Here is a 27119-nt window from a genome sequence, read left to right on the forward strand (position 1 = left end):
TCTGATTGTGATTAACAATGTAAAAAACTCCTGAAGCACTTATGATAATCATGCGATACAGAATGATAACAACTCTCATTATCACAGAGTAACATGATGCCTCCTCAATCACTGTGCAGTAGACTAAATTGAAGAAAGAAAGGGTGGCAAGAATTACTTTTATTTGAGCTTTGTCCTGCTACTGATTAAGCCTTCAGAAAAAGCACACGAGTTAAATCAAAATGATACTTACATTTGCTAGTTGTCCACTGGTTCGCTGAGGACAATTCTTTGTATTATCATATGCAAACATTTGAAGGAATTATTTTACCTTTCTTTTGAGTAAAACTGACCGAAGTATATTGCAATGTAAAATGTGGAAATTGTGTCTCTTTTTTGTGACTTTCACTATTGGAAGCCTCTCAACTGAGAGTGTGAGTTTTTTTATTAGTGTAGTTCATGTTTTTTGTTAACATTATAAGTCGATGAAATATGATTGGAGAACAGGAACCTAAATTGAATGAGACATGGTAGCATAAGTCCTTCAAATCTGTATCATCAGAAATGCTGGAATGTTGTCTTTCTCCTTATGCCCAAACAGTTTTTTTTAAATAAAGAAACATGAGGAGCCAAATCCTTCAAAAAAAAACTTGCATTGACTATTTACTTCACTCCAACTCCCTCTGCTGCTTGCAGAATCATTTCAAAAATAGCCTTTGCCCTTTTATATCATCTTCATGTTAACTAATCATGGAAAAACCTGCCTCCATGAAGGTTGAGTGAAATAAAAATACAGCATTTATTTTGTGAACTTCAGCCCTTCTTGATACATTTGAAACAATATAATTGTAATGCCACACAAAACTGCACCAGCTATTTGTGACTTCATATTTGTAACAGCAGTAATTACGAGATATTCATGATCAGCATAAATAATTTTAATGAGTAGAAGTAAGGAAGCAAAAGTAGAGCAGTGTACTTATGTGGATTTACAAAATGAATAGTGAAAACTATAAACATAGTGTGGCACTGGTCCAGTTCACTAATAGATTGACTAATATAAGACAAATTCTGGAAATTTTGTTGGCTTAAAAAAAAACAATTTAATCAATTAGCAAAAAGGATTTCTCTGAATATTATAGTATCTTTCAAAAGCTTTAATAGTGGTAAATTACAGTGCAATTAAACTTGCCACTTCTGTTTGCTGTATTCCATGTGTAAAACATGTGCTATTGAAGATTCAGATAGGTCATAATTTAAACAGCTGAGGTCTGTTAGTCTCTTTTCTAACGGAATAACAAACCATTTCAACCCAATCTGCTTAAAACATGCCACATGTAAATGGGGCCTATCCTTTGACCTGTGTCCTTTTAGCTATGGATCAATCCACATGCTCTATAAGCTAGGCAGACTGATTTGAAATGCAGATGCAGTAGAGGTGGGCATGTGCCCCTTTTTATTCTTGCTGTATCTGTCAGGGTGAAAAATGGCTAGCTCAAGGGTCATCTATCCATACTCACTTAATTATTTTTCTTGGACCCACAGAATTGTCGCAGGCAGTAGTGGATGCAGGAGCTGTTCCTCTTCTTGTTCTTTGTATCCAGGAGCCAGAGGTGCCACTGAAAAGGATTGCTGCATCTGCACTAAGTGATATCGCTAAACAATCCCCAGAGCTAGCTCAAACTGTTGTGGATGCAGGTTCCATTGCTCACCTAGCTCAAATGATCCTAAACCCTGATGCTAAGCTAAAGGTGAGCACACATACTGCACAGATTGTTCTCATTATGCAAATAAATACGTTAATTCAATGTTAGATGCATCACAGTTTGAAGAAAATAAAGTTCTTTTTGAAGCTGAAATAAAATAATGAATCTTCACAGAGATATTTATGTCCTCTTTTGCCATAAGTGAGGTCCCAGAAGACTGGAGGCTAACCAATGTTGTTCCTTTGTTGAAGAAGGGCAACAGGGATAGTCCAGGAAATTTTAGGCTGATGAAGCTAGCATCAATTACAGGGAAATTATCAGAGAAAATTCTTAGGGACAGGATTTTCTTGCGTTTAGTCAAAAAAAGGTCTTATTAGGGGTAGCATGGCTTTGTCTGGGGCAGATCTTGTCTCACAAATTTGATTGAAGTTTTGAGGAAGTGACAAACATAATTGATGAGGCTAGGGCAGTGGATGTAGCCTACATAGATTTTACTGAAGCATTTAACAAGGTCCCTCATGGTAGCCTGGTCCAGAAGATCAAGTCACATGGGATTTACAGTGAGTTGGTAAGTTGGATATGAAATTGGCTTGGTTATAGAAGACAAAGAATAGCTGTAGAAGGGTGTTTTTTTGACTTGAGGTCTGTGACTAATCGTGTTCCACAAAGGTCAATGCGAAACCTCACTTATTTGTTATATATATAAATGATTTGGATGAAAATGTAGGTAATCTGATTAGGAAGTTTGTAGATGACATGAAAATTGGTAGAGTTGTGGATAGTGCAGAAGGTTGTGAAAGATTACAGCAGGATATAGGTCATTTTGAAAGTTGGACAATGAATAGCAGATGGAGTTTAATCTGGACAAGTATGAGGTTCTGCATTTTGGGTGCTCAGATGCAAGAAGAAAGTATACAGTAAATGGCAGGACCCTTAAGAGCAGTGATACACAGAGAGGTCGGGGAGTGCAAGCCCATAGTTCCATGAAAGTGGCAACACAAGTGGATAAGGTGATAAGGAATGTGTACAACTTGCTTGCCTTCATCAGATTTTGAGGATAAAATTTGACATGTCGTGTTGCAGCTGTTTAAGACTTTTAGTTTAGGCCACATTAAGAGTACTGTGTGCAGTTCTGGTCATCAAACTATATGAAGAATGTGGAGATTTTGGGGAGGGTGCGAAAGATGTTTACCAGGATGTCACTCGGATACTTAATTGGATGTATTAGCTGTATGGAAAGGTTGGACAAACTTGGATTGTTTTTGCTACAGTTTCAGAGACCAAGGGGTGATCTGATAGTATATAAAATTGCAGGGGCCATTGGATAGGGTGGAAATACTAAATACTATAGGGCATAGGTATAAGGTGAGAGGGATAAAGTTTAAAGGAAACGTGCGAGCTGTGTTTTTTACATTGAGGGTGGTAATTTCCTGGAACATGCTGCCAAGGAGGTGGTGAAGCAATACAATAGCAATATTTAAGAGACATTTAGATAGGTATATGAATAGGCAGAGAATAAAGGGATAAAGGCCATGTGCAAGCACATGGGATTAGTTTGGTATGGTATTATGGTCAGTGCAGACATGGTGGGCCGAAGGGCCTGTTCCTGTCCTGTACTGTACTATATTCTGTGTTGTAGTCATTTGGTCGTAAATCTGTATTGGGATTCTATTTATGATTAATCAGATAGGATCAACGATCTATTCAAGCAAAACGCAGTGAATGCTGTAATTCTTCAATTTATTGCAAAGGTTATTTTAAGTTATCATTCGGTTCATTAGTTTTTGCATATTAAAATGTTTTAGTTATGAACTGTTGTGCTACTTTTTTGTCTTTTATAGCGTCAGGTGTTTTCGGCTCTTGGTCAGATTGCAAAGCATTCAGTGGATCTGGCAGAAATGGTTGTAGAAGCAGAAATTTTCCCTGCTGTTTTAACATGCTTGAAGGACTCGGATGAATTTGTGAAAAAAAATGTTGCCACACTAATTCGGGAAATTGCCAAGCACACTCCTGAGGTAAATGCATTTGATTTTAAAAGTGTGACAGAATAGCTGAAAGATTGTCACAGGGGCTGTTGTAGATCGGGCATAATGGTAGTTTGCACTATTGTAAACTTATACACATAAAAATTTATGTCTTTTAATGCAGTTCATAAAAGCTTCATTTATTTGTTTCTCAGGTATACAATATCAAAATATATTTTTAGAGCACAAGCTTAAATTATGTAAAACAGATTTTTATCATTTTTGTTCTAGCTGATCCTTACTTAAAAGTTACTACTTCATCTTCTGTGACATTGAGGTGTAGGAAGCTTGTTTGCGAAGCAGAAAAGCAAATTGTCCCGTTACGGGAACTGCACCTTGGAGACTAGGGAAGCTCAGCACAAAGTCCAGGAAATACAAGGAGGCAGGAGCTGAAAGTAAGGAAACCAGGAGCGTGTAAAGAGTGGCAAAAAATTAGGGACAAAGAACCTAGTAGGCCAGGAGCAAAAACTACACCATGGTTGACATGAGACCAGAAGCATTCAGTATAAAACTGACTGGGAATAGAAATGGTTTCTGCAGAGCCCCTGGGAGGCAGAAACATTTGTTATGGTCCTCCCATCTTTGTGCTTTCCAAGGACCAATGATACAGCTCGTTCCTATGGATCAACCAATGTATTTAAAAACAGCACTCCAGATGTTTTAAATACTATATACTATAACAAAGTAAAGAGAACACAACATTTATATTATGTGAGAGGAGAGTGCTAACTGCTTGGCAAATGGATATGATTGGCAGAGGCTTTGCCATGAAAAATGCACCAGTTAATGATGATTGACTGCTAATAGCTATAATTTATTTAAATTTTAACCCAGGCAGGTTGACTCTGGTCACAGCATTGACCTGAAAAGTGAACCAGAAAATAGCTGCCACCTATTTTGTTAAGTTTAAACATGTACGGTATGTCTGCATATTCTTTCAGTCTACAAAGAATAGCACCATGTGTATTAATATAAAGGGTTCAAGTACATGCAAGTGCAGCACCCTATGAACCCAACTAACAATCCTAAATTGTGTGTCAACATAATTCTTCACACACTTGGAATTATTTAACAAACATAGCCCAATTGAATAATTGCATCTTTTGGAGTCGTAGAATCATGCAGCATGGAAGCAGACCGTTCAGTCTAACTTATCAATGCAGACCAGATATCCTAAATTAATATCATAGAATCCCTACAGTGTTGGAACAGGCCCTTTGGCCCAACAAGTCCACACTGATCCTTGGGGCATCCTAACCTGACCAATCTCCCTATAACCCACCTAATTTATACATCCCTGAACACTACGGGCAATTTAGCATGGCCAATCCACCTACCTGCACATCTTTGGACTGTCGGACAAAACCCATTCAGATACAGGGAGAATGTACAAACTCCACACAGACTTTCACCCAGGGGTGGAATCGAAGTCGGGTCCCTGGCGCTGTGAGACAGCAGTGCTAACCACTAAGCCATCATGCCACTCCAATCAAATCCCATTCTCCAGCATTTGGCCCATTTCCCTCTAAACCATTCCTATTCATGTACCCATCAAGATGCCTTTTAAATGTTGTAATTGTACCAGCCTCCACCATGTCCTCTGGCAGCTCATTGCATATACGCACCACTCTGCGTGAAAAAGTTGCCTGTTAGGTCCCTTTTAAATCTATGCCCCCTGACCTTAAACTTATGTCTTGGGAAACAGATCTTAGGTATTCACCCTATCCATGCCCATTATGATTTTATTAATCTCTATAAGATCACCCCTCAGCCTCTGACACTCCAAGGAAAATGGCCCCAACACATTCAGCATCTCTGTGCAGCTTAGACCCTCCAACCATGGCAACATCCTTGTAAATTTTTTTTTAACCCTTTCAAGCTTAACAAGATCTTTCCTTTAGGAGGGAGATCAGAACTGAATGTAGTGTTCTAAAAGTCGCCAAACCAACGCCCTGCAAAGCTGCAACATGATGTCCCAACTTCTGTACTCAATACGCTGACCAATAAAGGCAAGCGTACCATTAGCCGCCTTCATTATCCTGTCTATCTGTAACTCTACTTTCAAGGAACTCTGAACCTGTACCCCAAGGTGTCTCTGTTTGTAAGCACTTCCCTGGACCCTACTGCTAAGTGTTTACGTCCTGCCCTGATTTGCCTTATCAAAATGCAACACCTCACATCTATCTAAACTAAACACCATCTACCACTCCTCGGCCCGTCGGCCCATCTGATCAAGATCCCATTGTACTCTAAGATAACCTTCACTGTCTGCTAAACCACCAATAGTGGTGTCATCTGCAAACTTACTAACCATATTTCATATACTCACATCCAACCATTTATATAAATGACAAAAAACAGTGGACCCAGCACCGATCCTTGCAGCACACCAATGGTCACAGGCCTGTAGTCCAAAAAACAATGCTCCACCACCACCCTCTATCTCCTACCTTCAAATTAATTTTGAATTCAGTTGGCTAGCTGCCCCTGTATTCCATGTGATCTAACCTTGCTAACCTGTCTACCATGCGGAACCTTGTTGAAAGCCTTCCTGAAATTCATATAGACACCATCCACTGCTCTGCCTTAATCAGTCTTCTTTGTCACTTCTTCAAAAATCTCAATCAAGTTAGTGAGACACCACTTTCCACACACCAAGCCATGTTAACTATCCCTAATCAGTCCTTGTCTGCCCATCAGAGTCTCCTCCAGCAACTTACCCACACTGACATGAGACTCAGCGGTCTGGCTTTTCCTTACCACTTTTCTTTAATAATGTCAGAAACCATTGGATGTTTTTCAAGCAAGAGCTGGTTTTCCCTTTACTTTGGTATATTGTGAATTAATATATTTTACAAGTTGTCTTGATGAGTGCAAAATGAAAAACTTCAGCAAAGTATATCTGTTTTTGTTCAGAAATACTCAAGTTTTGTATTACCAAAGGACTTTTAATATGCATTATCCAATTCAAATGGGATAGACTCTGTCCATGATAGATCTGAATATAGATTCAAAAAGGAAAGTAGCAAAACTGGAAATTGAAGGCAAAAAATTAGTAAGTTACAATGGAAGGTTGAAGAAACAAAGGCTAGAAAACTCTCTGATGAAGGGTCTAGGCCCAAAACGTCAGCTTTTGTGCTCCTGAGATGCTGCTTGGCCTGCTGTGTTCATCCAGCTTCACACTTTGTTATCTTGGATTCTCCAGCATCTGCAGTTCACATTATCTCTAGAAAAGAAAGAGTTGTTCAGTGATTAGTAATGTATACTTCAACGCAACAAGTCTACTGAATAAGACAAATGAGCTCAAGATGTGCACACTGAGAAAAACAATATCAGAGCTTTTGCTGGAGTAGTCCTTTGTGGAGCGCAGGAATAGCACCTGAACACTCCTTTTTTGAAGGGTTTTTCAGTGGCATAGAGAAAGGGATTAAAAGGGAAGGGTGATTGCAATATTAGTTAAAGAAGCTACCAGAGGAACAGGAGGGTTGTCATAGAATCATTCTGCACAGAAGGACCCATTCGGCTGACCGATTCTATATCACTTAAAATACACTTCTGCCTACAATGGTCTCATTTTTCCATATTAGCCCCATGGCCTTGAATGTATTACACTTGAAATGTTCATCCAAATACTTTTTAAAGGTTATGAGGTTACCTACCACAACTATCCTCTTAGGCAGTGTGTTCCAGACTGCCTCCACCATCTGGGTGAAAATGTTTTTCCTCAAATCCCTTCTAAACCTCCTGCCTTTCTCTTTAAATGTGTGCTCCCTTGATCTTGACACTTCAACTGAGTGGAAAAGCTGCTTTCTGTCCACCCTGTCCATGCCCCTCATAATTTTATAGACCTTTATCAGATTCTCCTTCAACTCTTTCTGCTCCAATGAAAACAACCCGAGCTTATCCAGCCCCTCTTCATGGCTAAAATAATCCACTCTAGGCAACATCCTGGTGAATCTCATCTGCACTCCCACCAATGCAATCACATTCTTCCTGTATTGTGGTGTCCAGAATTACACCCAGTACTCCAACTGTGACCCAACCACAGTCCTTTACATTAACGACTACCAAATGAAGTCATATATGTTGAACTGAGGAACAAAAACCAGGCACTTACACTGCTGGAAGCATGCTTTCAATCTATAGTCAGGGGAAAATATATAGCTAATTTGCTGAAATGTGCATCAAAAAGGGAACAGTAGGGAATTCCTACTGTCCTAGTGTTAGTTGGAAAGAGTACAGTGTAGAAGCTACAGAGAACACAGAATTTTTCATCACTTTTTAGCCATATGTAAAGTCCATGGATAGGAAGACTTGCAGTTCCTGCCCATTGCATGTGCCCTGAAATGTTGGTGCAGGCTGCCCATGATTGGCAATGGAGATTTGATTTGATTTATTATTATTGTCACATGTACCTAGGTACAGTGAAAAGTTCTGTTTTGCGTGCAGTGCAGGCAGATCATGCTGTACAAAGTGCACAAGGGTGGTAGAACAGACTGAGGAATACAATGTTATGGCTTCAGAGAAGATGCACAAAAAGCAGGATCAGCATTAAATTTGAAATTTGCGGGGTCTATTCAGAAGTTTAATACCAGTGGGGAAGAAGCTGTTCTTGAATCTGATGGTATGTGTGTTTAAGCTATTGTATCTTCTGCCCGACGGAAGAGGTTGGAAGACGTTATAACCAGGGTGGATTGGGTCTTTGATTATGTCGGCTGCCTTCCCGAGGCAGCGAGAAGTATAGATGGAGCTGAGCTCACCTAATAGCTGTTCCGATTTTCAAGGTGCAAATTCTTAACATCTGTTTTCCTCATGGCAGGCAGTAGTTTGGATGCTGCATATTAATGAAGCGATATTTGCAGTTAATGAGCCAGTTCACAAATGATAAGGACAAGCAGCCTCTGTAGTTTCATTCTTGTAGCAGCAGTTACAGTGACAGTTTTCACAGGTGATGATTATTTCCAATGAAGTATCAACTGTGTGTCCTCAGAAGCTTTTCCATTTTGTTTTCCCCAACTCCATTTATTGTGAAACGCCACTGCTGGCTGGAATGTTTGACCTGGATGACAGCTGGGCTTTAAACATGGGTCCAGCACTGCGAATTCTGGAATGTTGCATTAGCAGCAAGTACTTGGCTGCTGGTGTGTGCACAATAGCAGGCTACAGCTTCATGCATACACAATAAAGTGAGTAGTAGAGAATTGAGGGAGATAACTGATTTGAAGTAACAGAATCAAATCTCCAAAATTGACACTGAGCCAAATTTTGGTAAAATTCAGTGAACTACCTTACCAGATTGTTAAGAAATATACAAATCCTACAACACAATAAAATAATTTTATTCAGATTACGAGCCTAAACCATGTCCTTTAGGGAAGGGATAACAAAGTGTGGAGCTGGATGAACACAGCAGGCCAAGCAGCATCTGAGGAGCACAAAAGCTGACGTTTTGAGCCTAGACCCTTCATCAGAGAGGGCCTTTAGGGAAGGGGATTGCCATCCTTACCTGGTTTGGCTACATGAGTCTCTAGACCCAAAATAATGTGGTTGACTCCGAGTGATAGACATTTAAATGTGAGTCTGGCCAGTCACACTCAAATCACATGAACAAGTTAAAAAAACATAATATGAGGACACTTCTATGGTCCATGTTCAGAGTAATCATATGGTAGTTTACATTATGCTCTGAAATCTACAACCCAGCTTGGTTTCATTACCTCACCGTTAAATAATGTTTTTACTAATACTCAAATGATGAAGCAGTATCTGATTCGTGACATCATGAAGAGTAACCACAACCCGCTGACCTCACTCTCTGGGATACCATTACTACTAATGTTTAACCAATTATATCTCAGGGAATTTCCTCAGGGAATCTCCCACCCTTTAACCATAGCTTTGGCAGAAGTTCGCTGGAAACAGGTTATGCTTATGAATGAAATTTTGCCAAAGTTATTGTGCGTGACAAGAAGATTCAGCGATGGTGCTGACTGGTGTACAGTTTTTTTTTGCATGATACTGTGTTTATTTATCTTTGTACTTTCTGTAGATTTATTACATGGATAATCCAAATTTCTCTTTATAAATAGAACTGTAAATAATGAAAACATTCCACTAATTTAAACAACTGTGGATAGGAAAAATAGTTAAGGGGGAGTCTTATAGGGCCCCGAATAACGTGAGCTAAGGCGAGAGATCTGGGAGAATTGTGTGAAGAGTCGAGCAAGGCATGTCTCAATATCAGCAGCAACTAGATGCATTTTCCACCAGAGTTGCAGACATCAAATTGAGCTTCTAGCCGGGCAGTGGTGAACTGCCTATTAATAGTAGTTATTGCTTGTTATCGACTTCATTAACTGCACATCTCAGCTTACTAATATGCAGCTTCCTATCCTCCAACCCACCATAAGGAAACTGGACACTCAGAATTCCTGACATGAAAGTCACAGCACATACCTGGCATCTCTAGCTTTCCATTTGTCGTCTGGACTCCTTTTTGGACCTCTGGCAATCACGTTTCAGGGCATACTCCAGAGCACCAGCTGTGCAACACCCTGCTTCCTTCTGCGCTTTAAAGCTACACTTAGGGGTGCATGACACCTAGCATTGAAAGGCTGCTGCAACGATACTGCTCACAGGGCCAGCATCCAGCTGACTGATTGGACCAGGCTGCTCTCTTAGCCCTTATACACCATAAGCCGACCTGAATGCTCAGAGTATCCTTGTAGTGCCTTGTCTTCATTTTGCACTTGTCACTCTTGACCAGAGCTACCAGGCTGACATTCAGCACAGACATAAAGTCAAGAAGCTAGACATGAAAAGGAGAAAAGAACTGCACATGCTGAAAATCAGAAACAAAACATAAGTTGCTGGAAAAACTCAGCAGGTCTGGCAGCATCTGTGGAGAGAAAGCAGACTCAACATTTCGGGTCCAATGATCCTTCTTCAGAACAGACTTGAACGAGGAAAATGTTCGCATATATGCGAAGATGGGGTTGAGGGATTGGGTGTGGAGTAAACAATAGGTGGAGATAGAGCTCAGAGAACGAGAAAAAGAATTTGGCAGATAAAGGAATGGGTGAAAGTCAGTCAGTGAGAACAAATAGCTGCTAATGGGAGCTATTAGTGGCTGACAATGGGTTGTTTGTGGTAGCCAGTGATGACAAGGCCTGGTGTGTGGGGATTGAAGTAAGGTTGTGGGAGAAAGTGATCAGGCCCTAAAATTATTGAACTTGATATTGATTTCTGAAGGATGCAGGGTCCCCCTAGCGAAAAGTGAGGTGTAGTTCTTCTAGCTTGTGCTGGGCTTTGCTGGAGCACACCTGCAAGCCTGAGACAGAGATGTTGGCCAGGGAACCCGGTGGTGTGTTGAATTAGCAGGCAACTGGAACATGGTCATTATTACTGATGGAACGTAGATCTTCCACAGTGTGGTCATGTCACGGTAGGGAGCAAGGAACCAAATGTTAGACAGCCCACCACCTGTATTGGCTTTTTTTCTGCTATATTATATGCCGTTTTCTCCTGGAATGAGAGAAGGGGAGACATTGAGTGAGATTAATGTAAGTGGCAGTACTTTAGTGAAGTGTCCTGATTGAGGGAGTAGGCAGCGGAGAGAAGGGTTAAGAGGGCAGGAGGATGGGGTATGTGAAAGCAAGGGAGAAAAAAAATTGCATTTAATAGTGACAAGAACAGTGTATGAGCCTTGGGGCCAGGTGGATAGAGTAGCAGAGAGAAGATGGTGGCACTTACTCTGGGTGATCGGAGAAGGTCATTGACTTTCTTCCTACACTGCTGGAATTCCTGCAGTTTGCTGAGACAGCAATGATCCAGGTGAGAATCTCAGACCGGGCTGGCAACATCAGATGGCACAGCCTCCTCTTTCTGTCTTGGGGAAAGAGAATGTCTGTCCTCTAGACCCACCCATCCACCAGATCTCTGTGTGCCTGTCTGTGAGGTAAGGCGTCAGTTTTCCTTTATCTGCCACATCTTGGGCAAATGTTACAAACAATGCAGGGCAACTCCAGACTTGTGTGCTTGTCTGGGGACACTACAGCCTTCTCAAAGATGATGCCATCACCAGGGATGCCAGTCTGTTCTGGAAGCTAAGTGCTTCTGAGTGCAGCGTGTGATATATTTGGGCTAGTATTGGATATGAGGGGTGACGTGGGGGCAAGAGTAGGTCGTTAATGAGGGTTAGTTTGGAATGATAGCGCAAGAAATTGTATTAGGCCTAAAACCGAGAAATCCTGTGTGAAACTGACAAAAGAAATGTAAGTTTCAACCCTAAAGTTTCAGGTTGGTTGCCTTTCAACAGTACAGTAATTTTCAGGTTTCTTGTTGTTGGGATCGAATAGGGAAGGATGTGATTAATTTTCTGAAATATACCAAGAATCATATGAAAAATACCATCTGCAGTTACAGATGGAAACTTCTAGTTTTAGTTCCAATTGTCTTTTTCATGACCCAATCTATAATTTCTGATTCTCCCATTATTTTGTTCCCTAAAATATCTGTTAACTGTAGCTAACTGGTCTCACTTAAAAAAAATCCTTAAAATAAATCAAAAGGAAATTAAAATTCCCGATAATCTGAAAATGTTGTCACAAGCAAACTGAAAAATGATTTATGATGGCAAATAAATAGTAAACATTTGAATGGATAGGATTGATTTTAAATATTATCTTTTATTTACTGATGAGCTGTTTTGCTACCTAATTATATCAAGATTATTATAAATTTACATATTCTTCAAGTGATTGCAAATGTAAAAATATCCAATGAATAATGATTGTAGTCTGAAATGTACGGCACAAAATTGAAGTAATCAACTTATTTTGATTAATGTAATTGTAACAAGAAAGAAGAAAGTTGGTAGAGGTAATAAATAAACTCCCTCCCATTTTATACATACCATTGTTGATCCATGTTCGATCACACAAGTGGATCGTTTAATTAGCTGTTGACAATATTTTCCTCTGGCCAGATAACAACAAGGAGGCACAAGTCTTACTTCACAGCAGAGAAAAACAGTAGAGTTTAGAATGTCAATAGACTAATAGAAACAATGCAATATTCTTTTAACAATAATGTACACTAACAGATGACATCAGTTATTTCAAATTATATTTTCTTGTTTTATTGATTAAATCTGATTAACTGCCTTGTTATTTTTCCTCTACTAGCTATCTCAGCTTATTGTTAATACAGGAGGTGTGGCTGCTGTCATTGATTATATCGGTGATTCCAAAAGCAATGTCAGACTGCCTGGTATTATGATGCTTGGTTATGTGGCAGCTCACTCGGAGAACTTGGCAATGGCAGTGATTGTCTCCAAGGTTAGAACCTGGTTCATTATCTGTGAATTACCATTAAAATGATGCCCTAGAAAAAGGACTATAAATTAATCTAGCTGCAAAACATATTGGAGTGCAGTGGTATATTGATTTGTTGGTTAATACTCCCAGAGGAATTGAGGTTGCAGATGTAAATTCTACAATACTCATTTCATTTATTTCTGTTTCAGGAAGAAGGAGGTTTATTTTGTTTTAATTTAATGCAGAATGTATCAAAGTAGATATCAGTTATGACTTTTAATTTAAATACATTAATCATGGTAATTTGTTCTATGAATAAAATTTGACACAGTAGTCTTCAAGATTTCTTGCTAGTGTTGTGATGTGATACTTAATTATACTCCTATCCACCCCAACCCCAGTATTATTGCTTCACCTGACTAAAGATCCAGGTCTCATTGCCTGATCAAGGTGCAGCGTATGTGTAAATGCTTGCTACTATTTTAGAAATATGTCTTGACTACTCGAAAGAGATTTTATCTCAGTCATCTCTCTCCTTTCCTCTCTGCACCCTATATTTGTATCTTACCTCTATGCGTCCAGTTTTTATTGACAGCCCAGACAAGATCAAACAGATGTTGCATCACGGATGCAAACATATCTGTATATAATGAGATGGCATTTCAATCAAACAACCTTCAATAAATTCTTAATAAATAACTTATTAGTTATTGATATTGTTTTTAGAGCTGACTTAGGCTTGACTAGATGATGTCAATGGTGAAAAATTAAACTTCTTCCATTTTTGACACACTAGTCTACAGTTTTTAACCAATGTAATTGTACTGTTAGCATTCATTCTATTTATACAAATGGATATACACCAGCAGTTAAATCATGCTAATTCATAAACCTAGACTCTGGTGTCAGCATTAAGCACCACGGAGTAAAGAATGACCAAATGGTCAGCACAAGTCCTTTTACACTTCCTAACAATGTATTTTAATCTCTGACCCTCAGAAGGTTAGTCCCTTTTGCATCAGTGTGAATTTTTCTCTTAACTAACCCAGACATTCTTGGGGCCTCTCTTAGTGAGTCCGTTGTTTTGTGATGTAGATCAGCACCCACTAGAAAGTGTGATTTCATTTAGGAACTTTAGAGCTGTCAGACAACATTCATCCCATCAGTCTGTGCTGGATTTGGACAAGGCTCCATAAATGAAAAAATAGTCTGAAAGTACACTGTGCAATTTAGCTCTTGGCGAGTAAAATAAATTTCTTTACCTGTAATTAATTATTTTTTACACCTAATATTCATTCAAGCTGTTAGTTACAAATACCATTTTTTTCAGGCCGTAGTAATTCACAACATAGTTAATGCCAATTTGAAAATAGTCCATGCTTTAAGAAGGATGAAATTACTTCATTCATTTCTAATTTGCTAAAATACTCTGCTGTTAATCAGTCTGGTTCAGCTCGGAACAAACAAAACAAATTCAGACAATGGCAGGCAGCTTCAAAAATCACGCAACCTTTATTTCCACTCTTTCCAAAATCACTTTGGAATTTCACATTATGGACTTCCACAAACCTTAGCAAAGAAATACTTGTTCTTGTTTTACATGCATAATTTCAAGAATACTTGCTGCATTAAGTGAAGTATTAATAAACTTGAACCAGTCTGTTAGACATGCCATTACAACCAATCCAATCCAATAATATGAGTTGTCAAAATGAACTCCGATTAGATACGCAAATTGGACTTGGCATCCTATAAAATCTGTACAATTAAGGAAAATACTGAAAAGATTAAGATCTATTATTGTAGACAGTTGAGAAAATACTACTGAAGTAATCATGTAATTCTATTAAACAGATGGAACTATTAATCTATGTCTCAACATTAAACAGTGGTGGATCTTGTGTGCATTTAGATCTTCATTTTGCCACTAATTATTTCAGCACAAAATGAATAGAGATTTGTTTTTAAGTTAATTATTACTGTTACAATCTAAATCTAGTTTAGTGATTGATATGTAAAAGTCAATTGTAGTTTTAAATTAGAATGTTATGCCCTGCAGTTAGAGTTTTAGACAAAAATGTTTTGAAGACCATTTAAAGTTACATCAGCAGTAGTTTCATTAAAACAAAATTCTCATAACATATATGAAAATGTAGTCATTTTTACAATACTGTTGTTGTCAATCATAATTAATTTTGACTTAAAAATGATATAATTTAAGGCTAAAATTAAAAAAATCACCATTTTCCTCCAGTAGTTACTTTGATCAGTATGGCATTTTAGACTATCAGGGCTGCCAAAATGGAAAGGTCACTCTGTAATGTTAGACAAAGAACTGGTGAGATGCCCTAAGCGTATATATATATATATATATATAAAAAATCCCAATTATCTTTCTTCAGCAGCATGTTTTCAATAAAATGTAATTGTTTTATTCATTATTTAATAATTATTTTCATTTTAGTGTCAGATACAAATGTGTCTTTGATCTGGTTTTATACATGGAAACAACATTTCAAAAAAAAATTCATTCTTTTATTCATAACTGAACAAAGTAACTGTTTAGATGTGTCATTTAATAGTTGCCAGTCATGTTTTGAGATCCACTGCGACGTCCCTTAAAGTGTGTTACTTCTCAAATTCCGTGTATTTTTCACAGTAGATACTGTACTGGTGATATAGGTAATGGAGCTTCAAGCTGAGGATTTCACTATCCTTGACATTCTGTCAAACTGAAAAATGCCAGTTCTAGTACACTGAGCAGCTGTGTGCTGAACTGCTCTCTCACCCATTAGGAAGATGTGTAGTGTAGAAATAAAGAACTGTTTTTTACCCACTCTAAAATTGCTTATTAGTGTAAGCCTATCACATGTACTGTCTCTGACTAAGTCTGCATGCTTCTGATCAACACTACAGGGGGTGCCTCAGTTGGCTATCTGCCTGTCAGAAGAACCAGAAGACCACATTAAGGCAGCGTCTGCATGGGCCCTGGGGCAGATAGGAAGACACACTCCAGAGCATGCACGTGCTGTTGCTGTGGCAAATGTTCTGCCAAAGCTCCTTGCACTCTACATGCAGACTGGAAGCTCTGAAGACCTTCAGATTAAGGTAAAACATATATCACATCTGTCATTTTTGAGCCCACTTGCAAACAGAGTGCCAAATTTAACTATAAAGCAGTCAAGATTATTTTCTTCTTTTACCTCCTGTTTAAAGGTTAGAAAAGCTTACTATTTAGATAACAGTATATAACTTTTACTTTATTTAAACCTATTGATTCTTACACATTTTAAATAATGTACAGTAGTTTTGTAAAGAGAAGTGGAAAGAAAATTAAGTATTTAAACAGTTCGTTAGATGGGTGGTCTTTTAGTAAATTGATTTTAAAGTGTGTATTAATTCTGAATTATCTCTGGTAACAAGAATTAATCCTGATCTCCTGTCAATAATGTTTACCTAGGGGATAATAGCTGGCTTGAAGTGTGTCACAATGGAGAGCTAGATGATGTCATAAACCATGAAAGTGAAGCTCAAGTGGTTAATTACAGAAATTCTAATCCCTAGGCATAACCTGGTTAACAAAATGCAAGCCAGCTGTTCTTTGTTATAAGTATCATTTTTCCAAGAATCCATGTGATTTCTGGCAATTGTGGTAAAATGAGATGACAAGAGAAATTACATTTTTATTAAAATAAAAGATGCACATTATACCCCTTCAGCATTTTTCCTGACTGTGTTAAACACCATGATTAATTTTTGTAATTGTTACTTAAGTTTCTTTAAAAAAATTGAACATGTAGTGAAAATGTTTTGTTCATATGATGATGTAAATGGAAATTACGTTTTGTGCATTACCATGCTCTTGAACCTACCACAATAACATACAAGCATGGCTATCATTTATTCACTTATTGTGCTTTTCACTGGGGTCAGTTGATTGTGTAAATATTGTATCCAGTGAGAGCTTAGCAGTTTGCTGTTGACAAACTTTGTTTTATAATTAATCATGTGGTAATTGAAGAAGGTATTATGACATGCAATGCTATATGTTTTTGAGAGTCATACTTGAAGGATGAGTTTTCCTGAAACATAATATTCTGCCTTAAGAGTACCTAATATGAATTATAACATGATTAGTGACATTAAGCTAGTCATTGAAGGTATATCATATGAAAATGTTTTAAAGTAGGTGCATTGCATATATTTAAAGATTACAGCAGGTACTCCGTAACAAATATATTTAGAGCAAGTAGGAAAAAACATTGATTTATAGATTTTAAAAAATTGACTGCTAGTACTACCATTACTTCATTTTTTTCAAAAAAGTCTTCATGCTGGCAGTTTGAAAGGGCAGTTACATGATTGTCCAGACAGCTTTTATGCATTTGATGACAAATGAAAACACATCAAACTGGAAGTGCAGCTTCTTTAAAGAAACTGCGTTCACTCTATTGGCCTGCACAAGCAATAATTCATTACAATAAAAAGTAACTGCACAATGCTACTTTTCCCATTTTCGTTCTTGTAAATGACTTCATAGCTAATTGAAATAATGAGTTGGCAGCAAGTCATTGCAAAATTTTCCTCTGTTCTTGTGTTTAAATTGAGAAACTAATGTACATACTGTTCACAAAGTGAGATCATCTGTCTGGTTCAGCCAATAAATTTACAGCTGGATGAAAACAATTTTAAATGATATTGTGAAGGCTACAAAAATAGTTCGTAACTAGGATATTCAGAAACTAATATTGATAAAATTAGCAAACGAGTATTTCCACATTCATATGATACTCTGCTTTTAATAGAGATATTTTAAAGTTGTGCTTCTGTAGGAAATAAATGATGAATGTTATGAAGGGAACCTGCTCAGAAGTGGAGCCCTTGACCTTGGAGCTTTGAATGGGTGGTACCAGGGACACTTGTGTCTGGGTGGCCAAGACACGTTCAGGGTCCTCCTTGCCAAAGGTTACTGCACCCACCTCCTTCAAGGCTCATCCCCTGCCATTGTGAAGTAGCAGGGAGAGAAGTGTGGCACTTACCCTTCTGAAGCGGAGAGGTCTTTAACTTTGTTGTAGCAATGATGGTTGCTCCTCTGGACTGAAGATATTGCCCTGACCACGATCATGACGCAGAGCAGATGCCAAATTCTGGTGGCTTGATGTCCTTTGTTGGTACTTCAGGTAGTCAGCCCTCCTCTGTGCCACCCCATCCTCCAGGACACTGCCATTGATGTTCAGACATCTCCAGAATGACTGTCCTTCAACAAGCAGGGCAGCTTTGGAATGCCACTGCTAGTCTGGGTGCACACCTGCCTTTTAAAGATGGTGCCAGCATTAACAATGCCGTTATTTTGGCAGATATCTAGTGAGTGATGAATTCTTCCAGGAATGGCAGGTAGCAGAATAAAGCTAGAATCAGGTGAGAGGCAAAGTAGGATATTAAAATGGTAAGTTTGGTAACATGCGACAAGAGATCACACTAGACCTTGCAGAGAGAAACCTTCTGTGAACCTCAACAAGACTAACACTTGGTCAAAAGAATATACTCATCCATTTATCTTATATCTTCTTTTTCTGTTTCTCGGACTCCCTTCTTGGATCTGTGTGTATGTGTGTTGTGTTTTTTTTTCTCACATTTAGTAATTAATAAGCTCACTCTTTTGTCAACTCAAAGCCTTGTTAAATTGGCTGTTTGTAAAACATAAATTCATTTGGTTTGTGAGCAAGATAAGAACAAGGGAGGGGGATCATTTCTAATTTTTGTTATGACCAACTGAGAGTGTTGTGAATGAATGGGAGTCAGTTCATCCCACCTCACCCAGGAGCTTAACAATTTAACATATACCTTTTGAACTGTAATAAATTTGGGGAAACTTGATCGGAGTCTAGTTGTAACAAATTTGGGATTTGTGGTCAGAGTTTGATTGCATGGAGTGGGTAAATTGTCACTTTGATGTCAAATTTTGAAAGAAACTGCTAACGGCTGACTTGAACCTGTACTGTTACAGTGTAGAAGTTTCTGCATTCGATCCCAACACCTTCCAAGCAGACTTAAAGAAAGTTACCTGTGAGGATTTTAAAATTCTGTCACTTGGAGCAATTAAAAATTTAACAAGTGAAAAAAATTCCAGCCGATTCAGCCCATTTTTATAACTCAAACTTTCTATTTCTGGCAATATTCTGGTAAATCTTTTCTGAACATTTCCAATTTAATAATATCCTTCCTATAACAGGGCAAACAGAACTGCATACAGTACTCTAGAAGAGGCCTCACCACTGACCCGTACAATCTCAACATGATGTCCCAACTCTTGTACTCAAAGATCTGAACAAGCATGCTAAATGCCTTCTTAACCACCCTCTCTACTTGTGATGCAAATTTCAAAGAATTATGTACTTGAACCCCTACATTTCCCTGTTCTACAACACTATCCATGGTCTTGTATAAGTCCTGCCTTTCTTTGTTTTAACAAAATACAGTACCTCACATTTATCCAAATTAAACTCCATCTGCCACTCTTCAGCCCATTGACCCAACTGATGAAGATGATAACCTTTCTCACTGTCAACCATACCACCAATTTTGGTGTCATCCAAATCATTCATATAAATGACAAACAGAGGTGGACCCAGTACCAATTCCTGTGGAATACAGCTGGTCATAGGCCTCCAATCTGAAAAACAACCCTCCACCATCATTCTCTGTTTCCTTCTGTAAAGCCAATTTTGTATCCAATTGGCAAACTCATCTTGTATCCCTTGTGATCTAACTTTACTAATTAATTAATCTATCATGCAGAACCTTATCAAAACTTTTACTAAAGTCCAAGTAAACAATATCTACCGCTTGACCCTCCTCAGGTTTGGTCACTTCCTCAAAAAAAGGCTCAATCATGTTTATGATGCATGATTTCCCTCGCACAAAACCATGCTCACTATCCCTAATCAATCCTTGTTGATCTAAATACAGTAAATCTTAACTTTCAGAATCACTTCCAACAACTAGTCTACCACCAGTATCAGAGTTACAAGCCTATAGTTCCCAGGCTGCTTCTTACAGCCTTTCTTAAATAAAGGCACAACATTAGCCACCCTCAGGTCCTTCAGCACCTCACCCATTGTTACTGATGATAGAAATATTTCTGCTAGGGGTCACAGAATTTCCTCTGTGACTTCTCATAAAGTCCTGGGATATATTCAATCAGGTCCCTGAGATTTGTGTTTTTTAAGACCTCCAGCACTTCCTCTTCTGTAATGTGAACTATTTTCAAAATATCAATATGGGTTTCCCTGAGTTCTCTAGCCTTCATTTCTTTCTCCACAGGAAAAACAGATGTAAAATATTCAATCAACATTTTTCCCATCTCCTGAGATTCAACACAAAGTCATACTGATTGTTCTAGTTGCTCTTCTGTTCTTAAAATACTTGTAGAATCTCTTTGGATTATCCTTAACCTTATCTGCCAAGACTACCTCATTGCCTTCCCAAATTTCCTCTTAAGAATGGCCCTACACACTTTATACTCTTCAAGAGATTAATTTGATCCCAGCTGTTCATATCTAATATACGTTTTTTGTAATTCTTGACAAGGACATCAATATCTTTATTCGGGCATTGTTCCCTGATTTTACCAGCCTTGCCTTTCATTCTGACAGGAATATTATATCTCTCAAATCTCGTCATCTCACTTTTGAAAGTCTCCCACTTAATAATCATCACTTTAATAGTGAACTTTCAACCCCAATTTTAGTGTAGAAGGGCCAAATGCGTCAGTGCAGGCTTGGAGGGTGAAAGGGCCTGTTCCTGTGCTGTATTGTTCTTTGTTCTTTGATCCAATCAACTTTTGAAAGTTCTTGTAGTGGGAAGAAGTCAAAAGTCACTGACGAAAAATCAAATCAAATTGAAGATTTCCAAAAACTCCATTTGATTTCCAGTAAGAGTGCTAGAAGAACAGAGAATAACCAGCGCCAGACAGGTAGCCACATTAGCTGATGATTAAAAGCTAATCCATAAATCTTTAGTCTAGAAGATAGTCCTTCCATATACCTCCAATCAACTGAAAATGATAACGGGGCAAGGAAACTGAGAGGAAACAGATCATCCATGGGAAAGAGGGAAATGCAGGGACCTTTCATTAGGACAGAAAGGGTGGTACTGAGATGAAAAATGAGTCCTACTACATCAATCTTCAACTGCTTTGGTAGTGACCAATATGCTATATGGGCATACAGTGCACCAGACACTTGGTGGAAATGATTTACAATGGAAAGAAAGGGAAAGGGTATTTTTTAAACTCAGAGTCATTAGCATCATGCCCTGTAGATGATGCTGAGCACTCATTTCCATACAATGAGGCAGATTAGTGATAAACAGCATGGTTTTATGTGGGGGAGGTCAGGATTTTTGAGGAGGTGACAAAGATGATTGATGAGGGAAAAACTGTTGAAGACTACATGAACTTCAGTAAAGCCTTTGACAAGCCCCCTAATGGCAGACTGGTACAAAAGGTGAAGTCACATGGTATCATGAGTAAACTGGCAGGATTGACACTGAACTGGCTTAGTCATAGGAGACAGAGGGTAGAGGTCAAAGGATGCGCATTTAGATTCAGCGTGTACACCACCTTGGCAAGATGCCGCACTAACTAAGAAACCACCATGTTATCAAGAAGGGAGTGCTTCCAGTGCTCCAGCACCCTTTCTATTCCAAAAATGCGTCAAGCATTCAACTTCTCACCACATTCAGTACAATCTATCATATAACTTACATGACAGATGAAGAAGTGAGGCTCACATGGGATCTTTGAAAGTCATATGAGTAATGGTTTGTTTTCAGCCGACATTGGCCTTTTGCAATACCATTGTTGCTATTTCAGCATTATGGAGAGGCATAGCAAATGTCCGATTAAATGTTTGCAAATTAAATATAGCTGGGGTTTGGAAGTGGTTGCTCCTTGTATTTATTCCTTCAATGTCCTAGTGTCCAGCAAATATGGACCCCCATCCTTTTGCCCATAAAAGTGACACATTTTCTGTCCACCCTGGGCATTGTCCCATCCATTTTCTAGAGGCAATTTGCAATGGATGCCATTAGCACCAAGTCCTGCCTGGTCACTATGCCCCAAAACCTCCATATACCCTTTTGGTTAAGTGTTCTCCTTTGACTGGAGTGAGGACTAGTCCTCAGCACTTCCCAACATGGCTATTTTGTTGAATGTGCAGTGTATGTTTGCCATGCAGGCAGCTGCCCAAACTCTAGGTGTTAGAATGACAATTTGGCATGCCATCCACCAACGTGTCCCATCCCCTCCATCCCACAGACAGATTTATACTCGTGAGAATGACAAGCAGTGCTGATAGTTTTAGTTTTGGCTGAAGTGTCACATGCTAACCAGTATAGAATGGTGCTACTATGAGCATGTATCTAGGCACTAAGTGAGCGAGCACAACTAGAGCAAGTGAGCAGGCCTGAAACCAGTCTGGGCCATTCCTTGAGCTGGCTGCTGTCCCTGTGTGCAAAGTATCCTTGTTGCAACCTTTCAATATTAATAGCCGGTGCACCTGCTATGCGGGTCAGTGCTTCCTAAGCAGCCTGCTTTCGTTTGGAGAGGTGCCATGATGGTTGGGTTGGCACTGCTTGTGGATGAGGAGTGTGTATCTAGTGGCTGTGGATTGTGCCCCTTGATGCAGGTTGGTTATAAGAAACTCGAAGGTTCTTTGAAGCAACCACCAAGTTGAATCTACCAGGTATCCACTCTGATTTCCATATCAAACTTTTTTGATGTCTAACTTGTTTGGCAAGATTCCCGAGTTGAAAAATTGAATATTAATGAGGTTATATGGGCCACCAACCAGGTGTTTAACAAGCAGTAATCCCCCTTAATTAACAACATACTGCTGCCTTACCATATGAGTAAGAAACTCATCATGCTGCTTGTAAAAAAAAATCGCAGCACTTTTCAATGTTTCCACTAAAACTACAATTGCCATAATGAGACATTGTCTTCCTGCCATACGTACAGGTTATTTACTCATCCTGGCACTGTGAAATGGAGATTTGTCTGTTCAGCAAGTATAGAAGTAAGATAACAATATTTCCTTATTATATTCTTCTGGTTACAATCTCATCTGGAAGCTTTAAAATTTGTGAGTTTCATTTATGACTGTACACTTTAGATGGTATGGAGATATGTTGCATAATTTTACAGGTGCAGTGGCCTCTTTGCAATGTATAGTTTTTAATTTGGAACAACTCTGCACTTTGAGACTTCAATGATGCAGAATATTTTTGTGACTTATGATGCAGTCAGCATTATTTTCCATTGTATACCCCTTTATTAATATGATCACATTTTAGTCTGAATGTTCCGTATATATTAGCCCTTCAAATATAGACTACGAAGACAAGGTTCTTGTTAAGATGGACATTTTAAAGTTTATGAACAGCATTAACTATTTAGATCACTGTAAGATATAGAAGAAATAACAAAACAAAGGCATACTCAATGAATTGCAGGACAGTAAAAAGCTCAGAGGAACAAAGGATCCTGGGATGCTTATCCACAAATTCCTGAAGGTGGCTGGACAGGGAAATGGGGTGATTTAGAAGGCATATGGCATGCTTGCTTTTACCAGATGAGGCATGGATTATAAAATTTGAAGGTTATGTTGGAGCTGTACAGAACTTTGGTTAGGCCACAGCTGGAGTACTGTGTGCAGTTCTTGTCACCACACTTTAGGAAGGATGTGATTGCACTGAAATAGATACAGAGAAGATTCACCAGAATGATTCCTGGACCAGAATGTTTCAGCTGTGAAGAAAGGCTGGATAAGCTCAGGCTGTTTTCTTTAGAGCAGAGAAGAGGGATCTAATTGAGGTGCATAAGTTTATGAGTGGCATAGACAGGATGGATAGAAAGCAGCTGTTGCACTTAGTCAAAAGGTGAAAAGCACTTTTAAAGTGAAAAGTAGGAAGTTTAGATGGGATTTAAGGAAAAATGTTTTCACATAGAGGGTGGTGGGGGTCTGAAATGCACGGCCTGTTAGTTGAAGCAGGTAACCTCAGAATCTGGATGAACACTTGACGTACTAAAACATTCAAGGCTATGTTTGAAAGTGTGACTAGTGTAGGTAATAGTGTATCTTTGGTGGTACAGATGCAAAGGGCCTATATATCTCTTCTGTATGTTTTCATTCTGTAATTTATGATTTCAAAGGGTGGAATCTTATAGAGGTCTGAGTGATGTGGACTATGGTGAGGCAGAATTGGACAAGAAGTCTGGAGGTGCCCATCTCCACATTGGGAGCTTCTCACTCCATCTTTTATGCTTTCCACAAATGACACGACGAGTATACAGCGTTCGTAGTGTGAGAGGTTAGTGTAGGTACGAGTGAGTGAGGGAAGATGTTGCAGGCAATAGTGGGAATGGCAGAGTGTGAGCCTTGGTGGGAGATGGGTGCAGTAGCAGAGATGGAGTGACTGTGAGACAGAGAGAAATATGGCACTTAACTTGCATAACAGACAATGTCATTGATTGCTGAACATCCCTCTACATCATGGATATGGCACTGACCCAGAAGGCGATTTTGGAATAGCTGCTAGAGACTGTTGATGTGGCCTCCTCTGCCAGTCCTCCACGAAGACGACTCTTCTCCTTTGCACCACCCTAACCAACAGGGCCTCCAAAGCTTTGCCATGGTTATGTTCTGTCCATTACTGATCAGTTCATCTTCTACTGCTTGTCTCGTTGTATAGTGGCCTTTTCAAGACAGCATTGATACAAGACAGTGGCAAGATGGGGCTGGAGTTAGATGTGAGAGTTAGGGGCAGAGGTAGTTCATAAATGCAGTGGTAAGATATGGTGAGAGACCTCAGCAGGCTTTGTGGTGAAAATCCCTCCAAAAACCATGACACCACTTGGATTTGGCCAAAAAAAACATATGATTCAACTCGGGAGTTCCACATGGCCTGGGCTCTGCCCTCACTGATTACATAAAGCAAAGACAGAAGCTGCAAGCAGGCTACTACTTTTACAGGTACTGAAGGTAAGACAGGTACTTTTATACTGGAATGTCACATGTTATGATGCCATCTAACCATCCTTTACGGTACAATGCCTGTCTGGTCTGAGATCTGTTCGATAGTGCAACATGAGCTGCCACTTAAATTAATTGCAGGTCTACTGCATGTCCAACTATTCTAGTTCCTACAAATTGATATTGGCACAATAATATGTACTTCCCAAGTTGCTCACAAATGGAAAACTAAATCAGTTTAGTGCTCATCTGAAATAGTGATGCCAATTTTATCTGGAATAAACATTTATCTAATAATCTATTTAACAACTGTAAAGATAAATTACTATCAAAAATAGGTGAACTATAGTGATGCTGAAATTCCTTCTTCAGAACAACTTTAAATGGCATTGATTTCTTATTTGCTTGCTTTAACTTTTTCTGTATTAATTGGATGATTTAGATCATACTTTGTGTAATATTGTGCTGAAATGTAAACTGGATTTATACCAATTCAAATATTAAATTTTATTTACAGTTTGTTAGTAGCTTTGATTTGGCTTAATGCTGTACTTAAAATTATTGCTGACCATGTCTGACCAAACAAGCAGTGCCTCACTTCAGAGATCTATAACTGAGCCAACTGGAAACACTCAGGCAGTCTGATGTTTCGATCCCAGGAATGTAGGACGCAATGTGTTGCAAATTCCGAACATTGTTTTCAGCAGATGCTTTACAACTTCACTGTGGTCTTCCACTTCAACAGGCTAAAAAGGCCCTGAAAAATATCCTGCAGAAATGCACATTTCTGCCAGCTCTCGATCCACTTCTACATGATGCTCCTCCCAATGTCCTTAAACATGTTGTTGGACAGTATAGTAAGGTAAGAAATATACTGCATTTGTATAAAAAATCCATTGACCCATTAATGGGTCAATGTTTTATTTACTAGAAGCTGATAGATGTGTTCATCTTTAGTGTGCATGATAAATTTTATAAATTACAAATAATTGAATTGTATGTTCTATGATGCTTAATTGATTGCACGATGAAACAAAAAGAATAAGAAATTGCATTTGTACTGTGTCTTTCACAATTTCAAGATGTTGCAAGGTGCTTTATTACACAGGACATTACCGCACAGTACAGGCCCTTCGGCCTTCGATGTTGTGCCGACCTGTCATACCAACCTGAAGCCCATCTAACCTACACTATTTCATGTACATCCATATGCTCGTCCAATGACGACTTAGGTTGGCGAATCTACTACCGTTGCAGGCAAAGCGTTCCATTTCCTTACTGCTATTATTTACAGCCAGTTAGGTTTTGAAGTATAGTTACTGTTGTAGTGAAATGCCAAAGCCAGTTTGCACATAACAAAGTTCCACAAGTAGCAGTTAGAAAAGGACCAAATAATTGATTTAATTATATTAATTGAGGCAAGTATGGTGCAGGATGTAGCTAAAACTTCTTTGCTTTTCTTTGAATAGTGGCCTCTGTTTCACACCCCTCTCAAAGGATGGTACTTCCAAGAGTCAGCACTCCCTTGATATTGAACTAAGGTGTCAGAAGAACTATAAGAACTAAATTATTTTACTTAAATCACTGGAGGGGATCTGAATCCATAACCTTGTGACTAAAAGGACATAGCTTTTGATTGATGTGGAGTCAGAGGACAATTATAATTGAAGTGGAGCAGTCAGGCATAATTCAGTTCTTATTTGAAAATCATACATGCATTCCTTACATTTATATCTTGATTCTAAAATGATATGTCTTAAATTATAATAGATGCCCATTTTGTAAACTTGGTATACTATAACTCCCACTAGCAGCACTAGTTGCATTCATAAAATGGCCAAGCAGATTGAACCTACAACCCCTTCAATGCCAGGCAGAAGGAGCAGGACAAATTCCTGGTTAGCCATGTGATGCAAATAAAGTTGGATCTTCTAGCATCGTTGACCATATTTCCTGTTTTTAAAAGTGCATGTTGCCAAACAACTCTGTCTCTCAGAGCCACCACCATTCTGGCTGCAGCACCTCCATTGGCAGAGCGTGCAATTACAACTGACACAG

General features: G+C 38.8%; 1 protein-coding gene across 3 annotated transcripts in view; it reads left to right on the plus strand.

The window, feature by feature from the left end:
* Nucleotides 1-27119, plus strand: part of spag6 (sperm associated antigen 6) — a 136652-nt gene that overhangs the window by 78499 nt on the left and 31034 nt on the right. For all 3 annotated transcript variants that reach the window (XM_048560435.2, XM_048560453.2, XM_048560462.2), the window contains 5 exons: nt 1525-1730; nt 3527-3700; nt 12895-13047; nt 15943-16134; nt 25807-25923. In XM_048560435.2, the coding sequence (XP_048416392.1) occupies nt 1525-1730; nt 3527-3700; nt 12895-13047; nt 15943-16134; nt 25807-25923 (842 nt within the window). The remainder of the gene's footprint in view (nt 1-1524; nt 1731-3526; nt 3701-12894; nt 13048-15942; nt 16135-25806; nt 25924-27119) is intronic.

Source organism: Stegostoma tigrinum, chromosome 2, assembly GCF_030684315.1.
Source record: "Stegostoma tigrinum isolate sSteTig4 chromosome 2, sSteTig4.hap1, whole genome shotgun sequence".
NCBI classification, from domain to species: Eukaryota; Metazoa; Chordata; class Chondrichthyes; order Orectolobiformes; family Stegostomatidae; genus Stegostoma; species Stegostoma tigrinum.